The sequence below is a fragment of the Hylobates moloch genome, unplaced genomic scaffold, assembly GCF_009828535.3.
Source record: "Hylobates moloch isolate HMO894 unplaced genomic scaffold, HMol_V3 SCAFFOLD_10, whole genome shotgun sequence".
Taxonomy (NCBI): Eukaryota; Metazoa; Chordata; class Mammalia; order Primates; family Hylobatidae; genus Hylobates; species Hylobates moloch.
Window position 1 is genome coordinate 18,978,119 of NW_026652285.1, and position 21,892 is coordinate 19,000,010.

A 21,892-nucleotide genomic window follows, 5' to 3' on the forward strand; every position below is an offset into this window, starting at 1 on the left:
ACTTGCACCACCATGAGTGAAGCCAAAAAATACAAACATACTTTTTGTATTTTTTGTAGAGACGGGGGTCTCTCTATGTTGCCCAGGCTGATCTCGAACTCCTGGGCTCAAGCGATGCTCCCTCCCACCTTGGCCTCCCTAAGTGCTGGTATTACAGGAGTGAGCCACGGCGCCCAGCCCATTGGAGGATTTTTTTTTTTTTTTTGAGACGGAGTCTCGCTCTGTCACCCAGGCTGGAGTGCAGTGGCACGATCTCAGCTCACTGCAACCTCCGCCTCAGTGGAGGATTTTAAGCATGGGAATAACAAGTCTTGTTTGTGCTTTAGAAAGATCTCCCTAAGTGCAGTGTGTGGGATAAACTGCAGGGGGCGAGATGGAGACAAGCCTGGAGGCAGAAATCAGGTAGGTCATTAGGATAGGCTGGGCTAGGGATGAAGGTGGCTTGGTCGAGGGCTGTAACCGTGAAATGGTATAAGTGGGCTTAGGTCTATTTTGGAGGCAGCACTGTCAGGATGATGGGGTGAGGGAAAGAGAAATCACAATAACTTCTTAGTGTTTTAGCCTACACAGCTGGGCGAATGGGGAGCGCCATCTATTTATGATAGGAGACCTTGGGAAGGACTGGATTTGAGGGGGTGGTGGAGGGAAATTCGAACCTGCTTTTGGCTGGGAGATGCTCATTAGGCATCCAAGAGGAGGCGTGAGGTAGTTAAATATATGAGTCTGAGTCCCAGGAAGAAGTCTCGGCGGGAGATTAAGTCTTGAGATTCATCAGACCGGAGATGGTCTGTGAAGCCGCAGATCAGGATGATAGCCACTACGGGAATGAACAAAGATGAAGACCGGAGACCCCAAGACAGACCTCCGGGGCAGCCATCACTGAGAGAGGGCGGAGGAGGGGGAAGTGAAGGCTCCTGAGGAGAAAGCCGTGTGGAGCAGGGAAACCAGGGGAAGGTGGAGTCGGAGACATCGGAAAAACAGGTAAGGAAGCCATGGCCAAGCATGTCAAATGCCACTGAGAGATAGGCAGGGGAAGGGACCTTTGGCCTTGGTGACATGTAGGTCACTGATGATCTGGACGAGAGTCATCTCCTGTAACGGTGGGGACAAACGGCTGCTTGGAGCAGCACAGAATGAAAGAGGGGAGGGGGGAGGAGGGGGGAGGAGGGAGGGGGGAGGGGGGGGGGGGGGGGGGGGAGGTGGAACAGCAGATGCCAGAGGGGCTGGGGGCCTCCAGGGAGAGTTTCTAAAGGATGGAGGGCGGGGCATGTTATAAGCGGATGATAATGATCCAGGGAAGGGGAGAAAGGCTCTGCAGAGACAACTGAGGGGCCAGACCCCAAGGAGCAGGAGGGCTGGGGCCCAGTGCAGGCTGGAGGAGCGCGACACGGCTTCCACTGTGCTCTGGCGGGGGCAGGGGGCACACGTGGATACTGGGTGGCAGGTGTGGGGCGCGGAAGCGAGGTGTGCTGGTGTGGGCGCATCCATTCTTTCTCTGAAGTGTGTGGTGGCATTGCCAGCTGAAATTGAGGTTGGGGGTGTCGGAGATTTGAAATAAGTCATTTCAAGAGCAAGGAAGTGAAGCTGTGAAAGCATGTTAGAGGAACCGAGGGCCTGCGCGAGAAGTGTGGTTTTGATTTGGAAATGAGTCTGGTCACACAGGGGTGCTGGTTCTTGAGCCATAGTTGGATCCAACTGGAGTTTCTCCGGGTGAGCACAGTGAATGGGGAAAAGGAGTAAAGGATGCAGGGTAGTGACTGTAAGGATGGTTTAAGGACATGGTGATGGCACTGCCAACAGGCAAAGACCGCTGGCTCAGAGGGCTGGGTGGGCTCAGAGAATTGCTGGCATGGTGTGGTGGCGACACAGGACCTACCTGAGCTGGCGGTACAGGAGGTGATGTTCAGAGTGGGAGGCTTGAGGTGATCAGGGCTGACAAGATAAGGTATGTCCACTTGAGAGTGTGGCCAAGGTAGAGTGGAGGGAAGCCTGTTGGTGTTAAGGAGCGTCTCTGAATATTCTCACTTGGCCCTTCCCAACTTTGTTTTTTGTTTGTTTGTTTTTGAGACGGAGTCTCGCTCTGTCGCCCAGGCTGGAGTACAGTGGCATGATCTCAGGTCACTGCGACCTCCGCCACCCAGGTTCAAGCGATTCTCGTGCCTTACCCTCCCAAGTAGCTGGGATTACAGGTGCCCACCACCACGCCCAGCTAATTTTTGTGTTTTTAGTAGACAGGGTTTCACCATGTTGGCCAGGCTGGTCTCGAATTCCTGACCTCAAGTGATCTACCCGCCTCAGCCTCCTAAAGTGCTGGGATTACAGGCATGAGCCACTGTGCCAGGCCCCTTCCCAACTTTGGATTCAGAGCTACATCCTACCAGAGCCAGAAGGGGCCACCTCTTCACTGTACAGATGGGCACACCAAAGCCTGAAGATGTTGGATGCAGAAGGCGAAATGTCAGAAGCTGGAGTTCTGCATCTCAGCTGGAGGGTGAGGTAAGATTCCTGCTGGTGTTTATCCCTCTCCTCACTTCCCTCAGCAGCAGCCCCTTTCTCCTCCCCTCCTGCATCCCTGGCGCAAGTGCCTTAAGGCCCTCCCGCTTCAACATGCCCCCACCCTACAGCCTTTCCTGCATTTCCCAGTCCTCTGGGGAGTCCCTGCAGATAGAAATTCAAGTGCACAGCCACGAGGAACATCTCCTTGATGTTAACTAGACTGTGTTTCTTTACAGATATCTGGTGGCAGATCTCCTCATTCATTCATTCATTCATGCACTCATTTAATCTTCATTCATTCATTCCATCTTTCATTATTCACTCACTGGGTTTGAGCAACTAAACCAGCCACGAGGGATGAAATTCTCCATCACCGTGAAACTGCTCATTCACCCAACCAACCAGCTCACTGTTTCTCTCATTCATTATACACCTCGTAAGTCCTGCACAGGTCTGAGATGTGGGCTTTGTGTATGTCTGGCAGGCGCCCGGGCTTTCCCATCATGTGTCTATCCCCCGGGTCACATCCATGTCAGGTGGGTACCGCAGTCTAAAGTCCTTGTATTCTCTTCCACATACCAGGGCTGATAATTTATCAGTTGCCATTGATCAAAGTTCACAAGGCGAATCTTCATAAACTTCTAAAGCTGCCTACAGTTTCCAGTAAACAAATCTCTTCAAATTTACAAAAGCAATGCTTGCTGATTGTAAAAAACACGCAGTGCCAAAGCATACAAAGGAAGGAGACCCGCTTGCAATTCGCTACCTACCTCCCACTCCTGGGGCCAACAACTATTGGAAGTGTGGTGAGTGATTGGTTTATATCCTTCTAGATCTTATCTACATATTTGCAAAGAAAAAATATACATACATAAAATAAAATATGTGTGGCTTATATCCTTACAAACTGAGATCATAGGCAGTTCCGCAACTTGCCTTTTCTCTGTAACAATAAGTGATGGACGCTTTGCAGGGTTGGTGCTACAGATCCTATTTATTCTTTTAAAAGGCTGCATAGGGAACTCTGGTGGCACAATGAGTTAGTGCATGGTACTTAGTGAGCTCTTTTGTATGAGCACTTCTGAAGGCTCATTTCTAGAAGTGGAATGGCCAGGTCACGTGCATTTTACATTTTAATAGATACCCAGTGCCAGGCATAGTGTTTCCTACATAGCAGGAGCTTTGTAAAGATCTGTGGCATGATTACGTGGTGCCAGATGGCCCTCTAGAAAGGTGATACCATTTCCACTCCCACCAAGGATGACCAGAAAAGCCACAGAGGTTTCCATTTCTGTCACCAGGTCACAGCAACACTAGGATGGCCACTTTCCCTTGGGCCACTCTGCTACTCCCTAGGAGTTAAAGGCCCTGTGATGAAAGGAAGGCAACGTCCAGGCTGAGGGTAACTTCTCCTCCAGGTCTCCCAAGCCCATTTCTCAACATCTTTCTGCTATCATGGTGAGGGCAACATCAGCTCCAGGACTTCTCTAATTGGAACTAGCCACATCTACACAAAGAACCCACATGTTTTCTGCCACCCCTGACCAATCCCTGAAAGTAAAAGGAAACTTCCACTTACGCTTGGGCTCATTCTCCTATGGCCAACCCTGGCACTATCTTGTCAGTAACTGCTGCACTCCTTCCTGGGCCCTATCTCCACTGGGAACCCACACCTGGACAGTCCCTGTTCCTGGCATCTTTGGGGCTGCCTGTGCCATCAAGCTGCCCCCAGCTCTGCCACCTGCCTGTGTCCTGATGCCCCCAGGATGGGCATTATTGGGACAGCACTAAAGGAGGCACCCCTGTTGGCACACCAGGGTCAGTTCTACCTCCAACCCTCCTGGGAGCTTTGGCCAGCATTGACACGGGGTCCTCTGCCTGGAGAAGGAGGCTGGCATTGAGTGGGCTGTGGGGGCGCAGTGCAAAGGCAAAAATCAGGGTGGAGGCACCCAGCCCTGTCTGAGTCCCTAGGCACTGGCACTGTCCTGCCCCATTCTGCATGACTATGCCAGGCCCCCATGGGTTGAACCCCAGTGAAGACTCTTTTCCCCTAGGGGGGTTAACTCCCACGAGCGAGCGGGGCTGGTAGAGAAGGGTGGAACCTGCCACCTCCTCCCCTTCCTGTAGGAGATTCCAGGGTGGGGCCGTTCAAGGTCTCCTAAAGCCCCACTCCACAGATGCCCAGCCCCACCCACTGCTCTCCTGGGCTTTTCCCCACCCCCATCATCTCCCAGCAGGTGGTTTCCTGCTATCAACAGCAGAATGGGCTGTCCCAGGGCTGCTTCCTGGGGCAACTTCTCACCAACTCACGGTAAGACAGCTAGAGAGCTGGGCTCCATGTGTCCCAGGAAAGCCGTGGGCGGAAGGGATTGGGAAACCCACACAAGGGACATGTGCACCCCATTTCCAGGCTCTTTGGCACACAGAGATATCAAAAAACAGACAGCCAATGCATCTAGAATAAGCCTCTCCCCAAGAGCGGCCCATGGATGGACTGTCCTCCTAGACCTCCCAGATGGCTCATCAGTGGTGGGATTGGGGCGCAGCAACTCCATCACCACACCCCCCAGCAGTGCCTGGGCTCACCTCTCCACCCCCTCCCCACACAGCCAGAGGCACGCCCTCAGCCGCAATCAGTAACATTCAGTGAGGACATGTGTTTATCATGTGTTGCGGGTGGGTACAGTGAGCTCTCTATTCAGGTAGGAGTGGAAGCTGGCTCAGGGCTCATCCAGTCCAATGTCCCACAGGTACAGAAGTGCTCTGATAAAATCTCAGAGCTGGCTGTCCAGTCAAGATTTGCAGCCTCCAGAAATGGGGCTTTTACTACTCCTCACAGTAGCCCATTCTACTGTTGGGCACTTCCAACGGTCGGCATATTCTTTCCGGCAGCCTCTTTCTTGGGTTGGGGGGTGGGCAGATACTGTCACTCCAGCCTAACCCTCAGGACAAGAGAGGCAGCTGGGGTGGAAACAGAGGCAGAAAAAGTAATAAGTTAAATCCAAGAATGAACAGAGACATGGCAGGATGGGCAGGGACATTCCTGGGGTGCCAGCAGTCTCTAGCTTGATCCAGGAGGCACTGGGGAGGAGGTTGCTGATGGCAAGATTCCAGGCAGGAGGTGACTCAGAAGGCCGGGTTGTCAATGCCCCTCTGATCCCTGGTATATTCTTCAGGCCTGAAGCTGTAGGGAGGGGGTGGCTCTGTGGGAGTTGGGCCCAGGCTGGGCTTCAGAATCACCTGCAGGGAAAAGAGGGAATTCAGTCTTCTGGGCCCTGGCCCCGGCCACCACTCCCCCATGCCAGCTGAGGTGTGGTTACCAGGGAGGGGGTGACCCAATGCTGGGTGCAGAGTGCCCTCCAGGATCGAAGGGCCCTCCACTGTCCCTGCTGCACAGCCGGCCAGAGGCAAGGTAGGGATGGGGATGAGACACCCACCTCACTGTAGGGGGGTGGGGGCACAGAGGGGGATACTCTGACCCTCTCTGGGGGGATGATGGAGGGCAGTTCCAGGGGCCCCCGGCAATCCATTGGGGTGTCTGGCTCCGGCTCTCTGCAGTTGCGACAGAAGCACTTAGCCAGGCCACAGATGCAAAAGAGGGACAGGATGACCAGGAAGATGATGACGAAGATCCTGGGGTGGGGACCACCAAGAGCATCCTGAGTCCCCAGGCCACCCTGGGGACTCCCCACACCTCCCCGCTCCCGCCGCCCACACTGCCCCCTCGGCAGGTGCCTGGCCTTGTCCACACAGGACCAGGCCCCTCCAAGGACTGCGCCCAAAGGAGCTGGCCCTGGGCTCACCTCACGGGGCCAGGGAAGAGCTCATTCTCCTGGCAGCAGCTGTCACCACAGCATTTGAATCCTTTGGGGCAGGCGCTGGTCAGAGGTCACAGAAAAGGGCAAGGAGAAGTTGGCACCAGAATGGAGAGGCAGAAGGATCCCAGCCTCCCCAAAATACACCCAAGATGCTCATGGCACAAGCCACCCCTTAGTGGGGTGGGGGGTACGGCCCCCGCTCTGAGCTCAGTAGGAGGACTCTGGGGAAGGGCGTGTGCACTTGCGCCCAGTATGGCTCCCTGTTGGGCCCCACGCCCCTCATCTGTAACACGGGTAGAAGAAGTATCCTGTTGACCTCAGCAGGCAGATGTGGAGATGGGGCATTGCAGCGGCCATGACACTCCTCATCCAACTCTAAGGAGGTGCGGGGAAAGAGGCCACATGGCATGTCCAGGAAGAGCCAGTCCTCGCTGGCGCCCATGGAGTATGAGGGGTCAGAGAACAGGTGCTTTCAGAACACCCAGGGCGGACATAATGGAAACACTTTTCTGCCCAGTTACCCTTACCCAAGCTCCACCTTGTGCTCAGGCTTCTGGGATTTCTCTATTAGGGTTAGCCCCCTGCCTCTGACCCAGGGGACCCTCAGAGGGGAGATGGCCTGGCACTGCAATAAGAAGGACCGGGATCCAGCTGCAGACCTGCCCGCAAGTGTGGAAGTCCCCAAGTTTGTTGGTGGAGGGAGAGGGTGGGGTCTCCCTCTTTGGCTGGGAAAGTGGGGGGGACAGTTTCTGGCTGGATTGGGACTAAGGACGGATGGAGTTTCTGGCCCCCACACCCCCCAAGGCATGCAGGGCATGATTTAGGTTGCTCCTCCCCCCTCCCCAGATTGGAAGTTATGGCCTCCAGACTTACAAGATGAGACCACATTTGGCTGCAACCTGTGGAAGAAAAGAGAGGTCGGGGTCATAAACTGGGGATAGTGGGGGTGGGGTCTCCACTCAGATGCTGCCCAGGTACCTCACAGGCAGCAAGTCCCCAGTAGACTCAGCCTCTTCCTGCAAGCCACTCCCCATCCCACTCCACCATGTTCCCAGGTCAGTGCTTGGAGCCCAGCTGACCCCTGGCTGGCCCCAGCTCCCCTTCCTCTCTCAGCACATTCCATCACCCCTAGGTTTGTAAGCTCATCCCTTCTGACCACCCTTCCAACCTGCCTTCCGCTGGGACACCCATGGCTCAGGGCACTAGTGGCTTTCCTTATCCCACCTTCAGTCACTGCAGACACTGTGGGCAGGAGGACTCTTCCTATAATGCAAATCTCATCACTAAAGAATCTTGCTGGAAGCCCCCTTCGGTGGCTCCCTGGGGTAGAGACTCCCCCAGTGAGCAGCTGCACTCCCTCTGCTTTTGCTTCCCCTAATTCTTTCTCTTCCTCTCACACACACCCGCGGGGAGTTCCCTGAACATACCTGGCTGTTTTACACCTGTCCGAGCCTCCATTCATCCTTCAGATCCCTGCCTAGGGATTCCATGCTCTGCAAAGCTGCTAGGACCCCGCCTCCCAAATCAGCTTCCCCCTCTTCTATACTAGGTCTGCAGGGCACCCAGGGCATCTTACGGAATTTCACTCCATTGATAACAATTGTGTGTCAAAGCCGCACTGTCTTGGAACACTCTTCTAAGGCTGGCTCCAGCCCCTCCCTCTCTGGTTACCTTATTCAAAATTACAACCACCCTTTCCCCTTAGTGTCCTTAACTTTTCTCCACATGTCTTGTCAACATCTAACATACTATATATTTACTTTATCTTGTTAATTTCCCTTCAGTTGTGTAAAAGGCAAACTCCGTGAGGGCAGGGATTTTTGCTGCATCATTGTTGAAAACCCAATAGTCAAAATATTTGCAGAATAAATGAACGTGCATTCATCAATTACCTGGTTTCATGTCATCCTGGCTGCTCCCAGACTGTGGGGGAGAGGTGTAGGTGCCAGAACACAGGAAATGGGTGGTGGGGAAGGGCATCTGTCACCCCACCCTAGCCTCCTGGGACAAACAACCAAGGCTAAAAAATAGGAAGCCAGCTCTGGCAAAACCACCATTATCTTTATCTTTATACCTTTACGAAATATTTCAATCGCAAATCACAACACTAAAGATAAGAATACCAGTGATAGCCAATAAGAGTTGGGGTAATTCCCCTTTTCCATGCTCAGTCCCAGGCTGAGTACCATCTCACAGGCTTTGTCCCCTTGTGGGGTCAGGAACAGGAAGGAACCCCTGCAGGTTGGCCCAGAAAGGGTGAGTCTGTGAATCCAAATCACACAGCACACAGGAATGACTATAGAATTGGAGACAGGCTGGGTGCAGTGCCTCATCCCTGTAATCCTAAGTACTTTGGGAGGCTGAGGTGGGTGGATTGCTTGAGGCCAGGAGTTTAAGACCAACCTGGCCAACATAGTGAGACCCTGTCACTATTCTTTTTTCTTTTTCTTTTTTTTTTTGGAGATGGAATCTCGCTCTGTTGCCCAGGCTGGAGTGCAGTAGTGCAATCTCAGCTCACTGCAACCTCCGCCTGCCAGGTTCAAGTGATACTCCTTCCTCAGCCTCCCAAGTAGCTGGGATTACAGGCACGTGCCACCACGCCTGGCTAATTTTTGTATTATTAGTAGAGATGGGGTTGTTGGTCAGGCTGGTCTCAAACTCCTGACCTCATGATCTGCCTGCCTCGGCCTCATAAAGTGCTGGGATTACAGGCATGAGCCACTGCACCTGGCCTCTATTATTTAAATTAAAAATATATATATATACAGAGAGAGAACTTGGAGACAGATCAAGGGGTCCATCCAGGCACTCAGCAGCACCCCTTCCCCCTCAGACCCCACACTGGCCTTTGTCATTTTCCTGGACCCCAACTAATAAGTAATGGATAATTAACAGGTTTAGTAAATTAGTCTCAAGTTCCAGTTTGGGAGGGGGAGGAGCTCTTCTCCCAGATTGTCTCCCCACATTTTAACCAGGGGGTAGTCTTGTCTGGGGTGGTTCAGAGGCTGAGTTTTATGGAGCGTCAGGGTGGTCTTGGGCTGGGAGTAAGTAAATCTCAGCTTACTTAACTCCAGAATTGAAGGCATTAACAGCACCCCACCCCTGGGGTTGGTGGGAGGAGTAAACCAGAGGATGCCCAGCCCAGCATTGACACAAACTGACCGCCCAGTGATTTAGAAGGAACACCTTGCTCACTAACCCGGGTCCACGGAAGGGTTTTGGCAGAGCCACTCTGAAAGCTCAGCCCAGATGTGTGAAGGTGCCCTGTTCTGAAATCCTGATTATGGAAGACCCTGACTTCCCTCTGGTTCTTAAATGGAAAGAAGTCACAAATGCATGTTCTAGACCCGTCTCTGTTCCCAGGATAAACACCCATCCCAGGACCGGATAGCCTTCCCCCATCACCTGTAGAGTTTACTTGGGAGGAACAGAAGGGCTGAGGGAACACTCAAACCCTACACCTCCCTCTCAAAATCACAGATTTCAGAGGTCACCCCAGCCTTGGTCAGGCAGCCAGGTTAAATCCCACCACAGGCTGGGATTACTTACCTCTAGAAGGGGACAAAAGAGCCTTCTCTCCCCTAGGGAACAAGCAGAGACACAGTCCCAAAGAGGGTGGGGGACATCCCAGGGTCCCCCAGCACTGAAGGAACAGAGCTGGGGCTACGTGCTGGCCCAGGTGTCCAGACCTCAGGCGGGAAGGAGCTGGAAGGATAAGCTGAGGCTAATACAGGGTCCAAAGTCCCTATTCACAGAGACGTGCTAGGTGTCAGATAAGGTGGTGGGTGGTGGCCACTGCCCACCACAGGATCCCCCTCAGAAGTGGGAGAACCCAGGCTCTCCCAAAGCCTCCTCCGCTGCCCCCACCTCCACCTCCACAGCAAAGAGAGAAAGGAAGTAGCTAATTGTGTGTGGTCAGGAGGAAATCCTGATTAAGGAAGGTGGCGACCAGGCTCCAGAAGCAGGCTCCTGACCTACAAGGGTAGGGCCCAAAAGTTCAACAACCTTACCTCCCAGTCTCACCTTTTGGGGGCCAGCCAGCAGGCTGAACAGCAAGGTGGGCACGAGGCCGGGGACCCAAGCTTGGGACATCCTGGCTTGGGGGCCACTGAGCTTTCCTGTGTAGAGAAGGCGGGGCTGCGACCTCTCCCACTTCTCTCCACATATGGGGCCCCGCCTCGGGATGGGGGCGGAGCTGCACCGGGAGAGGCGGACTCCGGGCAGGCAGGGGCTGGGAGGAGGAAGGGAGGAAGGGAGGCGCAGAGGTATCGGTTGGGTTTTGGGATTTGGGAGGTAGAAGAGATTAACAGATTTTTTAAAAAGCGGTCCCGGGCGCGGTGGCTCACGCCTGTAATACAGCACTTTGGGAGGATCACTTCAGGTCAGGAGTTCGAGACCAGCTTGGCCTACATGGTGAGACCCCCCGTCTCCACTAGAAATACAAAATTTAGCCGGGCGTGGTGGCAGCTGCCTGTAATCTCAGCTATTCAGGAGCCTGAGGCAGGAGAATCGCTTGAACCCGGGAAGCAGAGGTTGCAGTGAGCCGAGATCACGCCAGTGCACTCCAGCCTGGGCGACGGAATGAGACTCCGTCTCTAAATAAATAAATAACCTAAATTTAAAAAGAGGTGGGGTCAACTCCACACCGCTGAGCTGGGCCTTCCTAACCCCCAACTCCTGCACTCCTAAGTGCCCCAGACTCCAGGGAGGGGTGCCGGGACCGGCGAGAGTGGGAGGGGGACGTGGAAGCCCCTTCTTATCTGGACCTCTGGGTCTGGCGAGAAGTCAAATGAGGGCAGAGGTTGAGGGAGGGGAAGGCGAAGGTTCTAGGGTACATTTTGAGGGGTTATGTTTGAGGGGTTATGGTTGGGGGATATCTCCCCATTGTGTTTTGGCCAAAAAGGGAGGGACGGGGCAGCCTGGCTGATTTCAGAGTGACCTGAGATTTCCAGGTCGAGGAAGCAAGACCAGGAGCACAACGTGGGTACCTTCGTGTCCCCTCCCCTCTTGAAATCCTACGGGAGGTGTTGGTGCATTTTCTCCCATTGACAAAACGGGAAATCAAGGCCTCAGGGTTTAGACTGCCCCGGGGTCCGCAGCTGGGGCTGGTCCTCTGCCAGGCCCGCCGGGGCGCGGGCGAGCAGGCCCATCCAGATTCCTGGAAAGACTCCGCAGAGGCCGCCCCAGTGCGGCGGGGCCTGATTCCGAGCCCCCTGCAGCCGCCGCCTCCAGCACTCCAAGCGCGGAGCTCCCGGGAGCGGCCGGCAGGTGGCAGCGTCGCCCAGCGCGGGTGCCCCCGGGAGCCGGGAGGGGCGCGGCCGGGGCTGGTGGGCTGGGGGCGCTGGGCGAGGGCGAGGCAGGAGCAGCGCAGCCAGAACCGCGGGAGAGGGCGAGGGGGCGATGGAGAGTGGGGCGCTGCTCCCTGGCCCGGCGAAGGGGGACCCTGAGAGGCTCAACGTCATGTCCTTGGGCGCCTCCTGCTGTGTCGCCAATCTGTCCTGACCCCTGAAAAACACCCCCGACGTCGGGGACGTTTCTTCTCTTTCCTTGTTCTCTGCCTCTGACCCTTCTCCCTCATCTCTCCCAGTCATGTTCTCTGTCTTATGTTTAACCCCTCTGTGTCTCTCTGCGTTTCTCCCAGCCTCTGTTTTTCTGTTTCGGTTTCTTCCCATCTGTCTGCACCCAGTTTCTCTCGAGTTCCCAGCCTTTCCCTCTGTTCTCCCGTCTGTTTCTCCTCTCTCTGTTCACCTCTGTCTGCCTCGGCGGAGGCGTCTGTTTTTCTCGGTTTCTCTGGTCCCTTCTCCTTGTCTCTGGTTTGGTCCTGCACCCCCAGTCTCGGTCTGTTTCTTATGCTGTCTCCCTGCTCTCTCTCTCCCTTTCCCTGTCTCTATTTCCCATTACCTCCTAGCCCTTTTTGGCCCTTAAGAAGATAATCTTCCAGTTTCCTGATCCGATGGGTACTGGGATCTGGCCCCTCTGTATTTGAAGTGACTGTGAGCTTGGAGAAGGGAAGGGACCGCCCTCTCCCCTCCTCTCCTGCAGGTGGACCTTGGCAGGGGGACCTAGTCCTGAGAGTGCTGGGGCCTCCACCTCTTGAGTCGTTGCCAACTTGGGCTTCCAGGGTTCTTCTTGTCCCCACCCAGGCCCCACTGGACCAGCAAGGCCTGGGGTCTCTACCCCACACTCCCTGCTATCCTGCCCAGGCTGGGAGCCCTACAGAGGTGTGGCCCTTAGGGGAGAGGAAAATGGGAAAATGGTTGAGCTTACAGGAGGAAGATACCCTGGGGGGTGAAATGAGGGTGCTGAGAAGGGCATGTGGGAACTCAAGGGACAGATGTGGGGGGTCAGCAGGAGTGGGGGTGAGGGAACTAGGCGGGCACCAGTGCCCTGAAGAGGGGCAGGAGGAGGGGGAGGAGGCTGGCATAGTTGCTCTCTGGGTCTCTGGCATCAACCTGACCCAGATCTAGGGTTGCCGGACAAAAGACAGGAGGCCTAGGTAAATCCAAATTTCAGATAAACAATGAATAATTTCATTTTAGTATAATTATGTCCCATGCAATATATATATATATATATTTTTTTTTTTTTTTGGAGAACCAAGACTGGAGTGGAGTGGTGTGAGCTCACTGCAACCTCCACCTGCCAGATTCAAGCAATTCTCATGCTTCAGCCTTCCAAGTAGCTGGGATTACAGGCATGTGCCACTATGTCCAGCTAATTTTTTGTATTTTTAGTAGAGACAGGGTTTTACCTTGTTGGCCAGGCTGGTCTCCAACTCCTGGCCTCAAGTGATATGCCCACCTCGGCCTCCCGAAGTGTTGGGATTGCAGGGGTGAGCCACCACACCTGGGCCCATGCAATATTTGAGACATACTTATGCTAAAATTTGCTTTTCTATCTGAAATTCACATTTAATGGGATGTTCTGTATTTTTCTTTGTTAAAACTGGCAACCAGGCCAGGCACAGTGGCTCACGCCTATAACCCCAGCACTTGGAGAGGCCGAGGTAGGAAGATCACTTGAGCCCAGGAGTTTGAGACCAGCCTGGGCAACATAGCAAGACCCTGTCTCTGCAAACAAAGAAAAGAAAAGCAATTAAGCTGGTGTGGTGGCATGTACCTGTAGTCCCAGTTACTCTGGAAGTTGAGGTGGGAGGATCACTTGAGCCTAGGAGTTCAAGGCTGCAGTGAGCTGAGATCACACCACTACACTCCAGCCTGGGTGACAGAGCACCACCCTCGCTCTAAAAAGAAAAACAAAACAAAACAAAATCTGGCAATGCTATCCACATCCCTACAATGTCCTAGGAACAAACTCCACCCCCACTCCACGTCTTCCAATGAAGAAGTGAGGTCTCTAGCACTTGACTCACCAGGCAGAGTCTGAAGGGCTCTTGAGCCCCTCGGCTGGGCCCCCAGTTCCTTCCATGACACCAAACTGCCCTATGTTCCTTCCTGCAGATGGGGACAAGACGAGGAGCCTGGAAGTGGGTGGTCCCAGGCCAGGCCAAGAACACCAGGGCCTGTTAGCATTCATCATGACCCCAGGGCCCTAGGATTTTTGGTGGGTGAGGTCAGAAGGGGGCAGGAGCACCATGGACCCCCTCCCAGACTGAGCAGAGAGCGGCTGTTCTAGAGGAAGGAGGGTCCTGGACAAGGCCAGCCTCTTCTGTTCGGCGCGTCACCTGGCACCAGGAGGGCAGCGTGTGCAGGTGCTCAGGCATACACCAGCACAGAAACCCAGAGGCCTCATGCAGTCAGCGGCCCCCTAGATTCAACGCCAAATTCCATCTGGGGTTTCCCAAGAGCAGCCACTTCGAAATGTCTTCATAAACGCTCGCTGGGCCCCCCAGTGCATTCACTAAAGAATGAGCTGATTGTGCATCTTGCCGGGGCCCAGCTGGAAGGAGGGGCCTCCGAGGCCAGCCGGCCCACTTACGCCCTTCTCAGAGGAGGCAACCGGGGCCCGGAGGGCGGGAAGGCCAGGTCGCACAGGACATGAGGTGCTGAGTCAGGATCAGAACCATGCAGCGCTTGAGACGCCACACCCAGCACAGGTGGCACTCACCTCGGGCCCGGGGAGCCCTGCTCCACTGCTCTGGATGGAGGATCACTCAGGGTGGGTGGCCTCGCCTAGCCTGGCTCAGCCCAGCCCAGGGGGCCAGGCCTGGGTGAAGGGGAAGAGCCAGGCTGAATTCTGTTTTACTTGGCAGTCCCCCCCACCCCCATACTTTGGTGGACGCTAATATCTGTAATGGCTGATAGCGCCGGGCTGGGATTTCTTTTCAAAGCCCGCGGAATGCTCTGCTCTAGCCCGGCTCTGCCTGTAGGGGCAGTATTGTGTCGTGTTAGTCAGTGTGCCAGTGAATATGTTGTGCTGTGTGACCTTAGACGAGAAATGGAAATTCTCTGGGCCTCTCTCAACAGGGAGGAGAGGGAGGAGTTGGATAACAGTACCTCCCTCATCATATAGGCCATGATGAGGATGAAACAGGCCGCTCAGAGTCTGGCATACAGTAATGGCAAATAAATGCTAGCTGTCATTCCTGGCAGAGACAAGGGGCCCATACTTCCTTCTCTGCATTTCACATGGAGGCAGAGTGGGGTGCCAAGGAGTGCAGGGTCTCGCTGCTGTCACCTCCCTGGATGGGCTGCAGCATCCAACCCTAGTTTCCCCAGGACGCCTTGCTCACTAAACCCCTCTGCTGTCCACTGGGCCCCACTTAAGGGCCAGTGAGGCCTGGGAAGGTGGGGCTGGTGACAGATCCCAGATGATGCCCAGGTGCTGACCACTCCTGAACGTGGTCTGGGACAGGAGATGCGATTCCCTCCACTCCCAGTTTGTTCCCCCTTTCTACTCCCACATGGCCCACTGAGCACTGCCTGGGTCTACTTCACAGAGGAGGCCCGCCTCTCCACATGGCTGAGAGCACATGGAAACTGGAGGCTGTGCCTGTCACAGGTGTCCTCTCCCTTTATCCCCACTGCCATCGGCCCCCCACCCCGTGCAGCCTGGTTCGTCAGGACTCTCATAGCCATATTCAACAAGGCCTCTAGCTTGGTCTCCTCATTGCCAAGGAGGGACAGGCCACGTTGGGGCACATCGCTCTCTTGCTCCCTAATCTTCGGAGGCTCCCTACTGCCACCGGAGTAAAGTCCCATCTCAGAGAGACCTTCAGAGTCTCCCATAACCAGTCCCCACCTGACCCCCACCCCCCACCACGTTCTCCAGCCCCTCCTCTTACTCTTTCTGCTTCTCTCCTTGCCTCTGTCCAGGCAGTTTTTTCCACCTAGTTTCTTCCCCAAATCCCTCCCAGAAACCGAACACATTCTTCCCCATCCTTTAAAGCTCAGCCCAAATGCCACCTCCTCCAGAAAGCCTACCTGGACTTGGATATTCCTTCAACAAGTGATTGTCTGCTCCCTGCTCGCCCTCACCCAGCCCTCTTCTCTGGGCCTCTCTGACAGCCCTTGGCCGTTTTCCCTTGAAGACGTGTGGACATGTCCTAATGCTCCCACCCGGCTGCGGGGGCTGGCCAGCTCTGATTCAGCATGCATTTCCCCCTGGTGCTTTGTTCCAAGTAAACACTGGCTCTGTTGTCATTGAATCCAAGCTGGTTAGGGGCCTTCCTGGGTCAGGGGCCAGATTTATCTAAGCGGGTAGGGAATTCATTTCCAAAGTCCTTGGTGAAGGACTCATGGTTGGGGTGGGAGGAGTCCAGACTGACTGGGCTCCCCACCACACTGGCTGTGTGGTTTGGGGAATCCACCTCTTCTGCTTCCTGCACCCCCTCCAAAGGGTGTGCTCAAATTTGTGACTCCCCCCTCAGCAAGTGAGGAAGATGGCTCCCTAGGGATTGAGCGACTCCTAAGGGAGTGTAGAAAGGAATGCTTGGCTTACCGTCTGCCTTCCTGGAGGGGGCAGAGTCCAAGGATAGGACTTCTTGGCCATGGGATGGGGACCTCAGGCCCCTTTCCAACATTTTTTTGGAAATTGAAGCCCACCAGCCCCTTTCTCATTCTTGGGGTGATGGGCATGGGGGTGGGGGAGATCACTTCTGGAGTCAGCTGCAAGTTTGAGCCATGAACCTGTGGGCCCGGAGGGTGGAAGGAGGGCAAACCACCTGAGAATTAACAGTGCAGGGCACTTATTATCCCAATGAGCAGGTTGGAGGGACTCACTGATGCTCACTTTCCTGGAGGCTTAGCAGAGACAAAAACGCCATTTGGGAGCCATTATCCTTCCAAAGTGTAGGTTTCTGGGGCACAGGCCGGGGTGGAAAGGAAAACACCTCAAAGAGCCTGGATGGGTGTCGGGTGGGGAGGGTCAGGGGAAGGTTGAGCTGAGGAGCTTTGGCTTCTGGGATGGCAGATGGAGCAGAGCCATGAAGGCTTGGGCAGGAGAGACTGAGCTAAGACTAGCGTGAGGGTCTTGAGAGCCCCCATGCCTGGCCTCCTTTCTCTGGGGCCCCCTCCTTCAGTCTACTCTCTGTGACCGGATCCTGTAGCCAGAGGGAAGAAAGGAATCTGGGATCCTCACTTTCTAGCTCTGTTCTTGTTGGCTCCTGAAAAGAGGGTTCTACTGCACCCTGTTTGTGGGTTCCTTTGTTTCTGACCCAAATGTTACTGGGGCTGTAGTTAGACCTAGAAGAACTTTTCAGATCCAAAGGAGCCACGGATTCAGGACAACCATGGGAAGGGGAGCCTGGGGCTAAGACTAGAGTGGGGCGCAGGCCCAGCCTGAAGCTGTAAAGGCAGAGAATGAGTGTGAGCAGTGGGTGAGGGATTCAGGCTGGCAGAGATCACATTCTTCCTCAAATCATAGCTCCTCTAAGCAGCCACATCATCTGGCTCCCAGCTGAGGACAGACCTGGCTTTGGTCATGTGGGAGCTGCATGTGTGCATGTATGTACATTATGTGCACATGTGTGTATGCAGAGCATCCCAGCCTCCTGTGTTGATTGGCAGCTCCCACTCACACCCGTTACCCCACCGCCAGTGCCTGGCTTCCTTATCTGCGGGCCAGCCTTTAGGGGGCTGGCTTCAGGATCCCCTCACCCCAGTGGCCCTGTTAGCACCTCCTCTCTCCCTTGTTAGCGCCTCACAACCCCTCTTCCTCCTCCCACCCCAACTGTCCCCCCAGAGAGAGGCCCTGTGGCTTGCAGCCCAGTTCTCGCCTTCTGATTCCACTTCAGCTTCTACTTTTTGAAGCTTGGTTTTTCTCCCAACACCTAACCCCCCTGCCCTCTCCATTTCCTTCTTGTCCATGTGGAGGGGTCTTCTGAAGGACATCAGAGCCTGGGGGAGGAAGCTGGATTCCCCCCACAACTGAGCACGACTTCTCTTCCAGGCTAGGGCTGAAAGGCTGGCGCACAGACAAAGTGAGTCCCTCCCCATCAGCCTTCCCTGCCTGGAGGGTGGGAGGGGGGCAGGTTGGGAGGGACCCCTGTACTAGGGGCTAAAGCTAAATCTGGTGCCAACTCTGCTCCTTCATGGGGACAAAACCCCACTCTGTGGCAGCACTGAACGAGTGGGGTGAGGGGGCAGGGCCCCTGGGTAGAAATGTCCTTTTCTGCCTGTCCCCTCCAGGCAGCTGTGCCCAACCTGAGCCTGGGTTGCCGAGTGGGACAGGGTGGTCCTGTGCCCAGAGTCAGGTTGTCAGGCCTCCAGGACTGTAGGTTTCCTCTACGGAAGGGCCCCTTCCCTGAGGGCTTTGATGTGTCTGCGAGGTTCGTGGAGGATGTTTGGCTTCAGGGCCCGGTGCCAGGGTAAACTCCCTCTGCCTGCTGGGCCAAACCACTGCCTCCTCCCTGCCTGGCTCTCCTGCCTCCCCCAGCCTTGGGCCTGGCCTCCTCCAAGGCTAGCACTGCCCTGCCTGCTTACTGCGGTGGGCACCAAGATGCCACTGTTATTGCTACCGGGGAGAGGCCTGTGGGCAATCCTGGTCCCCAAGGCTGGCCCGGCAGTGCCTGCTGCTAGGTGACCGAGGTCCTGCTCCAGGTGGGGCATGCTGGACCCCAACTGCTAGCAGGGATGGGGATGAGATGGAGCAGGGGGGAGGGGGTGTCTACGTGGAGCTGCTTGCACAGGCTTCAGCTCTTCCAGATGTGCAGAGGTTCCAGATGTGGGGATGACTCAGGCCGGAATGAGAAGGGGTGGGCGGTACATGGGGGGATGGCGAGCAGGGGGATGTGAGGCCCTGAGCAGCTGCCAGCTGCTGCTTCCTGTCCTCCGGAACCTGCAGCCCCTCAAAACCCCAGAGGCGGGCAAAGTGGTATTTAATAGCTGCTGGGAGCGACCCATATGTGTGGCCCTCAAGTGTCCCGCCATGTGTGCTGGGAAAGAGACCTCAGGGCCAGGGGCTCAGCTAGGAGAGAGAGAAAGGGAGAAAGTGGAAGGCGGGCAGAGGAGGTGGGAGGAGGACCGAGAGTGGCAGGGAGGACGGAGAGTGGGAGGGGTAGGGAGAAGCCCAGGACTAAAATGGTGGCCCCTACTTGGGCCCACTTTCAAGTGTGGCACTGGGAGGAGAGTGTATTGGTTCAGAGGACTGTGTGTGTGTGTGTGTGTGTGTGCGTGTGCGTGTGTGCGTGTGTGTGTATGTGTGCGTGTGTGCGCGTGTGCAAGCAAATGTGACCTCACTGCTGGAGTGGAGGTTATACGGGTGGAGAAGGAGCTGTGTTGGGTGAGCATTGTGTGTCTGGTGTGTGTATGCTGTGTTTGTGAGCTGGGTGCTGGATGATGTGTATGTTGGGTGTGGCAGGGTGCAGGAGCATATTCTATATCATCTGTGTGATAGAGAAGGACTGTGGGTACAGCGACTGTGTAGTGATGGGCTGGGATGGGGAAAGGGTGATGTTTATGCCAAGTTACATGTGCCTTTGGATGCAGAAGGTGGGTCCCACAAACCTGAGGAGTTGAGTGGCATCTGGGCCTATCAGACTAGGACCCCAAAGACCTGGGGCTTCCTTTAGCCTCCCCTGGGGGGCCTTGGGGACCAGTGTCCAGCATCCTGGAGCTGTGGTTTCTCCTGCTGGGCCCTGAGCCATATGGTCTCCCTTGCAGGGCAGCTGGGAGACCCCTGAGCTTCAGAGGCTAGCACCCTGCAAACTGCAGTGCAGGGTGTGCAGCGGGCAAGGTGCCTCCCTCCCCATCCTGGAAAGCTGCTGTCCTTGCCTCCTCTCTGGCCTTCAGGGGGGTCTGCTGGCAGGGCCACCAGCTGCTCCCTGGAGAGGCCCACCTGTGCCAGCCACCCTTGCCAGGGTAAACAGGGCACTAAGTGTCTGGGCTGGTGCCTGCCTCAGGCTGGGCATTGCTTCTCCACACAGGGCTCAGCTCCCAGTTGTGGCTTGGGTTGCCTCCTCCAGCTAAATGACAGGCCTGATGCCCCAGGCCCCATAAACAGTGTTTTCTTGGGAGGTGGGGATCATGGGGGCTGCTGAGCAGAGAGATAATCAAGTTGGATTGGGAAGACAGCATGTTGCCTCCTGTAAGGCGGGGAAGGCTTTTGTGACCCTCTCTCAGTGCTGCGGGGTCCTTGCCCCTCTTGGGTGACACTGGTTGAATCCTCTGTTGTTTTCCCAACACACACTCACACACACACACACACACACACACACACTCACACACACCACCAGCCCTCCGCTCCAGGTTGTCGGCATCAATTTACTTGTGAGTGCAAACAAGCGGTGGCTGGGATCTGGTCAGCTGGTCTTGTGCTGTGCGTCCCCTCTGTTCACAATCCCAGGCTGAAGCCCACAGAGGTTGGGCCCCGTCTCTAAATCGCCGCACGACGGTGTGCGCTTGGATGTGTACCTGGCCCTCCAGACACTGCAATGCTGCCACCCAGCCCTACCCCATTCCCCGGACATCTCTGTGGCCGGCTCTTTCTCGGTCCACCTCCTTGCCGCCCCCTCTGCCCTCTCCTCCCTGTGGCTGACTCAGAGTTCCTCAGCCCTGCCTCTGACTCCCTCCAGGCTCCTACCCCCAGGGCAACCTCACAGGGAGGAGGAGCCCTAGCTCCATCCCCCTGAAGCAAAGCCCCCTCAAGGGGACGGGAGGAGCGGGCAGGTAGAGGCTGCACCTGGGGGAGCCAGGTCTGCTGGCCGAGGAGCAGGCTTCCAGGGAGGGCACTGAGCCGGGGCCAGGCTGCCTGAAATAGACGGGCGTGCAAGGGATGGCAGGGAGCAGGAGGACACTCTGCAGACACCTGGGCCCACCAGCAGCCGGGGAGCAGACATCTGGGCCCAGCCACCCACTGCTAGTCTTGAGGAGGGAGGCAGTGGAGGAGCGGAGGGTGTCCTCCTGGGCGGCCAGCAAAGGCCCTGACCCCACTTCACTGTGGTGGGGTGGAGAGCAGAGAGAGCAGTACGGAGCCCACAGGGCTACCACAGCGGGACCTGTGGGTAGGAAGGGGGTGCTGCCATCCTGGGGCTCTGGAAGCACCCCCTCCCCACTCTCCCTCCCTCTGTCATTGCCCACCTCTGTTTCTGTCTCTGTCCTTCACTCTGCCGCTTCTTTGTGTGTGCCTGTCTTTCTCTATCTCCCACTCTCTTCTCCCTTTTCTCCTCTCCTGCTGTTTCCCTCCCCCTCTCTCTTTTCCCTGAGGGGAGCAGCTCCAGTATCTGGGGCCAGCTTCCCAGAATGGAAGGTGGTTTTGTCCAGGGAGAGGGAGGCCCCTGACCCAAGCCTGTGGTCTCAAAACAGCCACATCCGGCTCCCCACTTATTTGCCCAGACCCTCCTGCAGGACCTCTCTGTGTCTGGGAGTCCTCGAAGCCAGAGGCCATTCTGCCTTGCCAGGTGGTATGGGAGCCCCAGTGATCCCATATTCAGAACTGCTTGTCTCAGCAACAGGGATGAAGGCAGATCTCTCTCTCTTCTCTCTCTTTCTCTCTCTTTCTTTCTCTATCTCTCTCATCCCCAAGAAGGCAATGCTCTGGGTGGCTGAGAGGCTCGAGTCTGAGCCCCATCGCTGGGTGACCAGATACCCCGTGTGCCCAGGACAGTTCAGATCTATGTCATTGCCTGGGTGTAACTGCTACGAGCACCCCAAAGTATCCTAGTTTGGACTAAAAATTATATCCCCCATGGCCAGTAAGACCCTGGCAAAGCTCACAGCCTCTCCCACTCCCTTTACCCTCCCAGGAAAGCTGTATAGCCTGCTTGGGCCTCACTCCAGGACAACAGGGCCAGAGAGCGAACAGGGGAGCAGTAGCTGTATAAATAGCCCATTTTGGGGGAGCCCCCCCCGCATGATGTCAGGTGAGTCTGCTTGCTGGAGAGGGAGGAAGGAGAATTGTGGTTGCCCCCAAGCAGCATGTAATTTAGGATTTATTTTGGGGCACTCTCTCTAGCTTGGGGTGGAGCTGAAGTTAATTTAAAGGTTTAATGGGGTCGGAGGCTGGATGGGGAGGAGGAGAGGGAAGCCCTCCCACATTTGGCCTGGCTGGGAAGGGGGTCCTTCCCCGGTTGCCTGCCAATTTCTATCCCTGGGTCCGTTCCCGGGAGGTTTCTAGGACACCTCAGCTGTTGTTCCCAGATGCTCCATGCCTCTCCCTGAGTCTCAGGGTGCTTCCAGCCT

The 21,892-nt window shown here is 55.7% G+C and overlaps 1 protein-coding gene and 1 long non-coding RNA gene across 2 annotated transcripts; one reads left to right on the top strand and one right to left on the bottom strand.

Moving 5' to 3' along the window:
- Nucleotides 1–717: 717 nt before the first annotated feature.
- LOC116474126 (uncharacterized) lies at nucleotides 718–3,925 on the top strand. The gene is made up of 4 exons (XR_004249610.2): nucleotides 718–981; nucleotides 2,413–2,496; nucleotides 3,079–3,302; nucleotides 3,798–3,925. It is a non-coding gene; the product is annotated as an uncharacterized LOC116474126 (long non-coding RNA).
- A 98-nt stretch (nucleotides 3,926–4,023) lies between these two features.
- TMEM92 (transmembrane protein 92) lies at nucleotides 4,024–13,517 on the bottom strand. The gene is made up of 6 exons (XM_032162600.2): nucleotides 13,434–13,517; nucleotides 10,338–10,432; nucleotides 7,188–7,213; nucleotides 6,300–6,374; nucleotides 5,934–6,129; nucleotides 4,024–5,736 (listed from the first exon to the last, which is right to left on the bottom strand). Exons 2-6 carry the CDS (start codon nucleotides 10,404–10,406, stop codon nucleotides 5,623–5,625), a joined length of 480 nt encoding a protein of 159 aa, XP_032018491.1. The 5' UTR covers nucleotides 10,407–10,432; nucleotides 13,434–13,517; the 3' UTR covers nucleotides 4,024–5,622.
- Nucleotides 13,518–21,892: the final 8,375 nt, after the last annotated feature.

Excerpts from the sequence above, each read along its gene's own strand:
- TMEM92 (XM_032162600.2), bottom strand. The coding sequence starts at position 10,406 with ATGTCCCAAGCTTGGGTCCCCGGCCTCGTGCCCACCTTGCTGTTCAGC. Across the intron at positions 7,214-10,337 it reads TGCTGGCTGGCCCCCAAAAG|GTTGCAGCCAAATGTGGTCT; the intron begins GTGAGACTGGGA and ends TTTCTTCCACAG. Across the intron at positions 5,737-5,933 it reads CCCCACCCCCCTACAGTGAG|GTGATTCTGAAGCCCAGCCT; the intron begins GTGGGTGTCTCA and ends TTTTCCCTGCAG.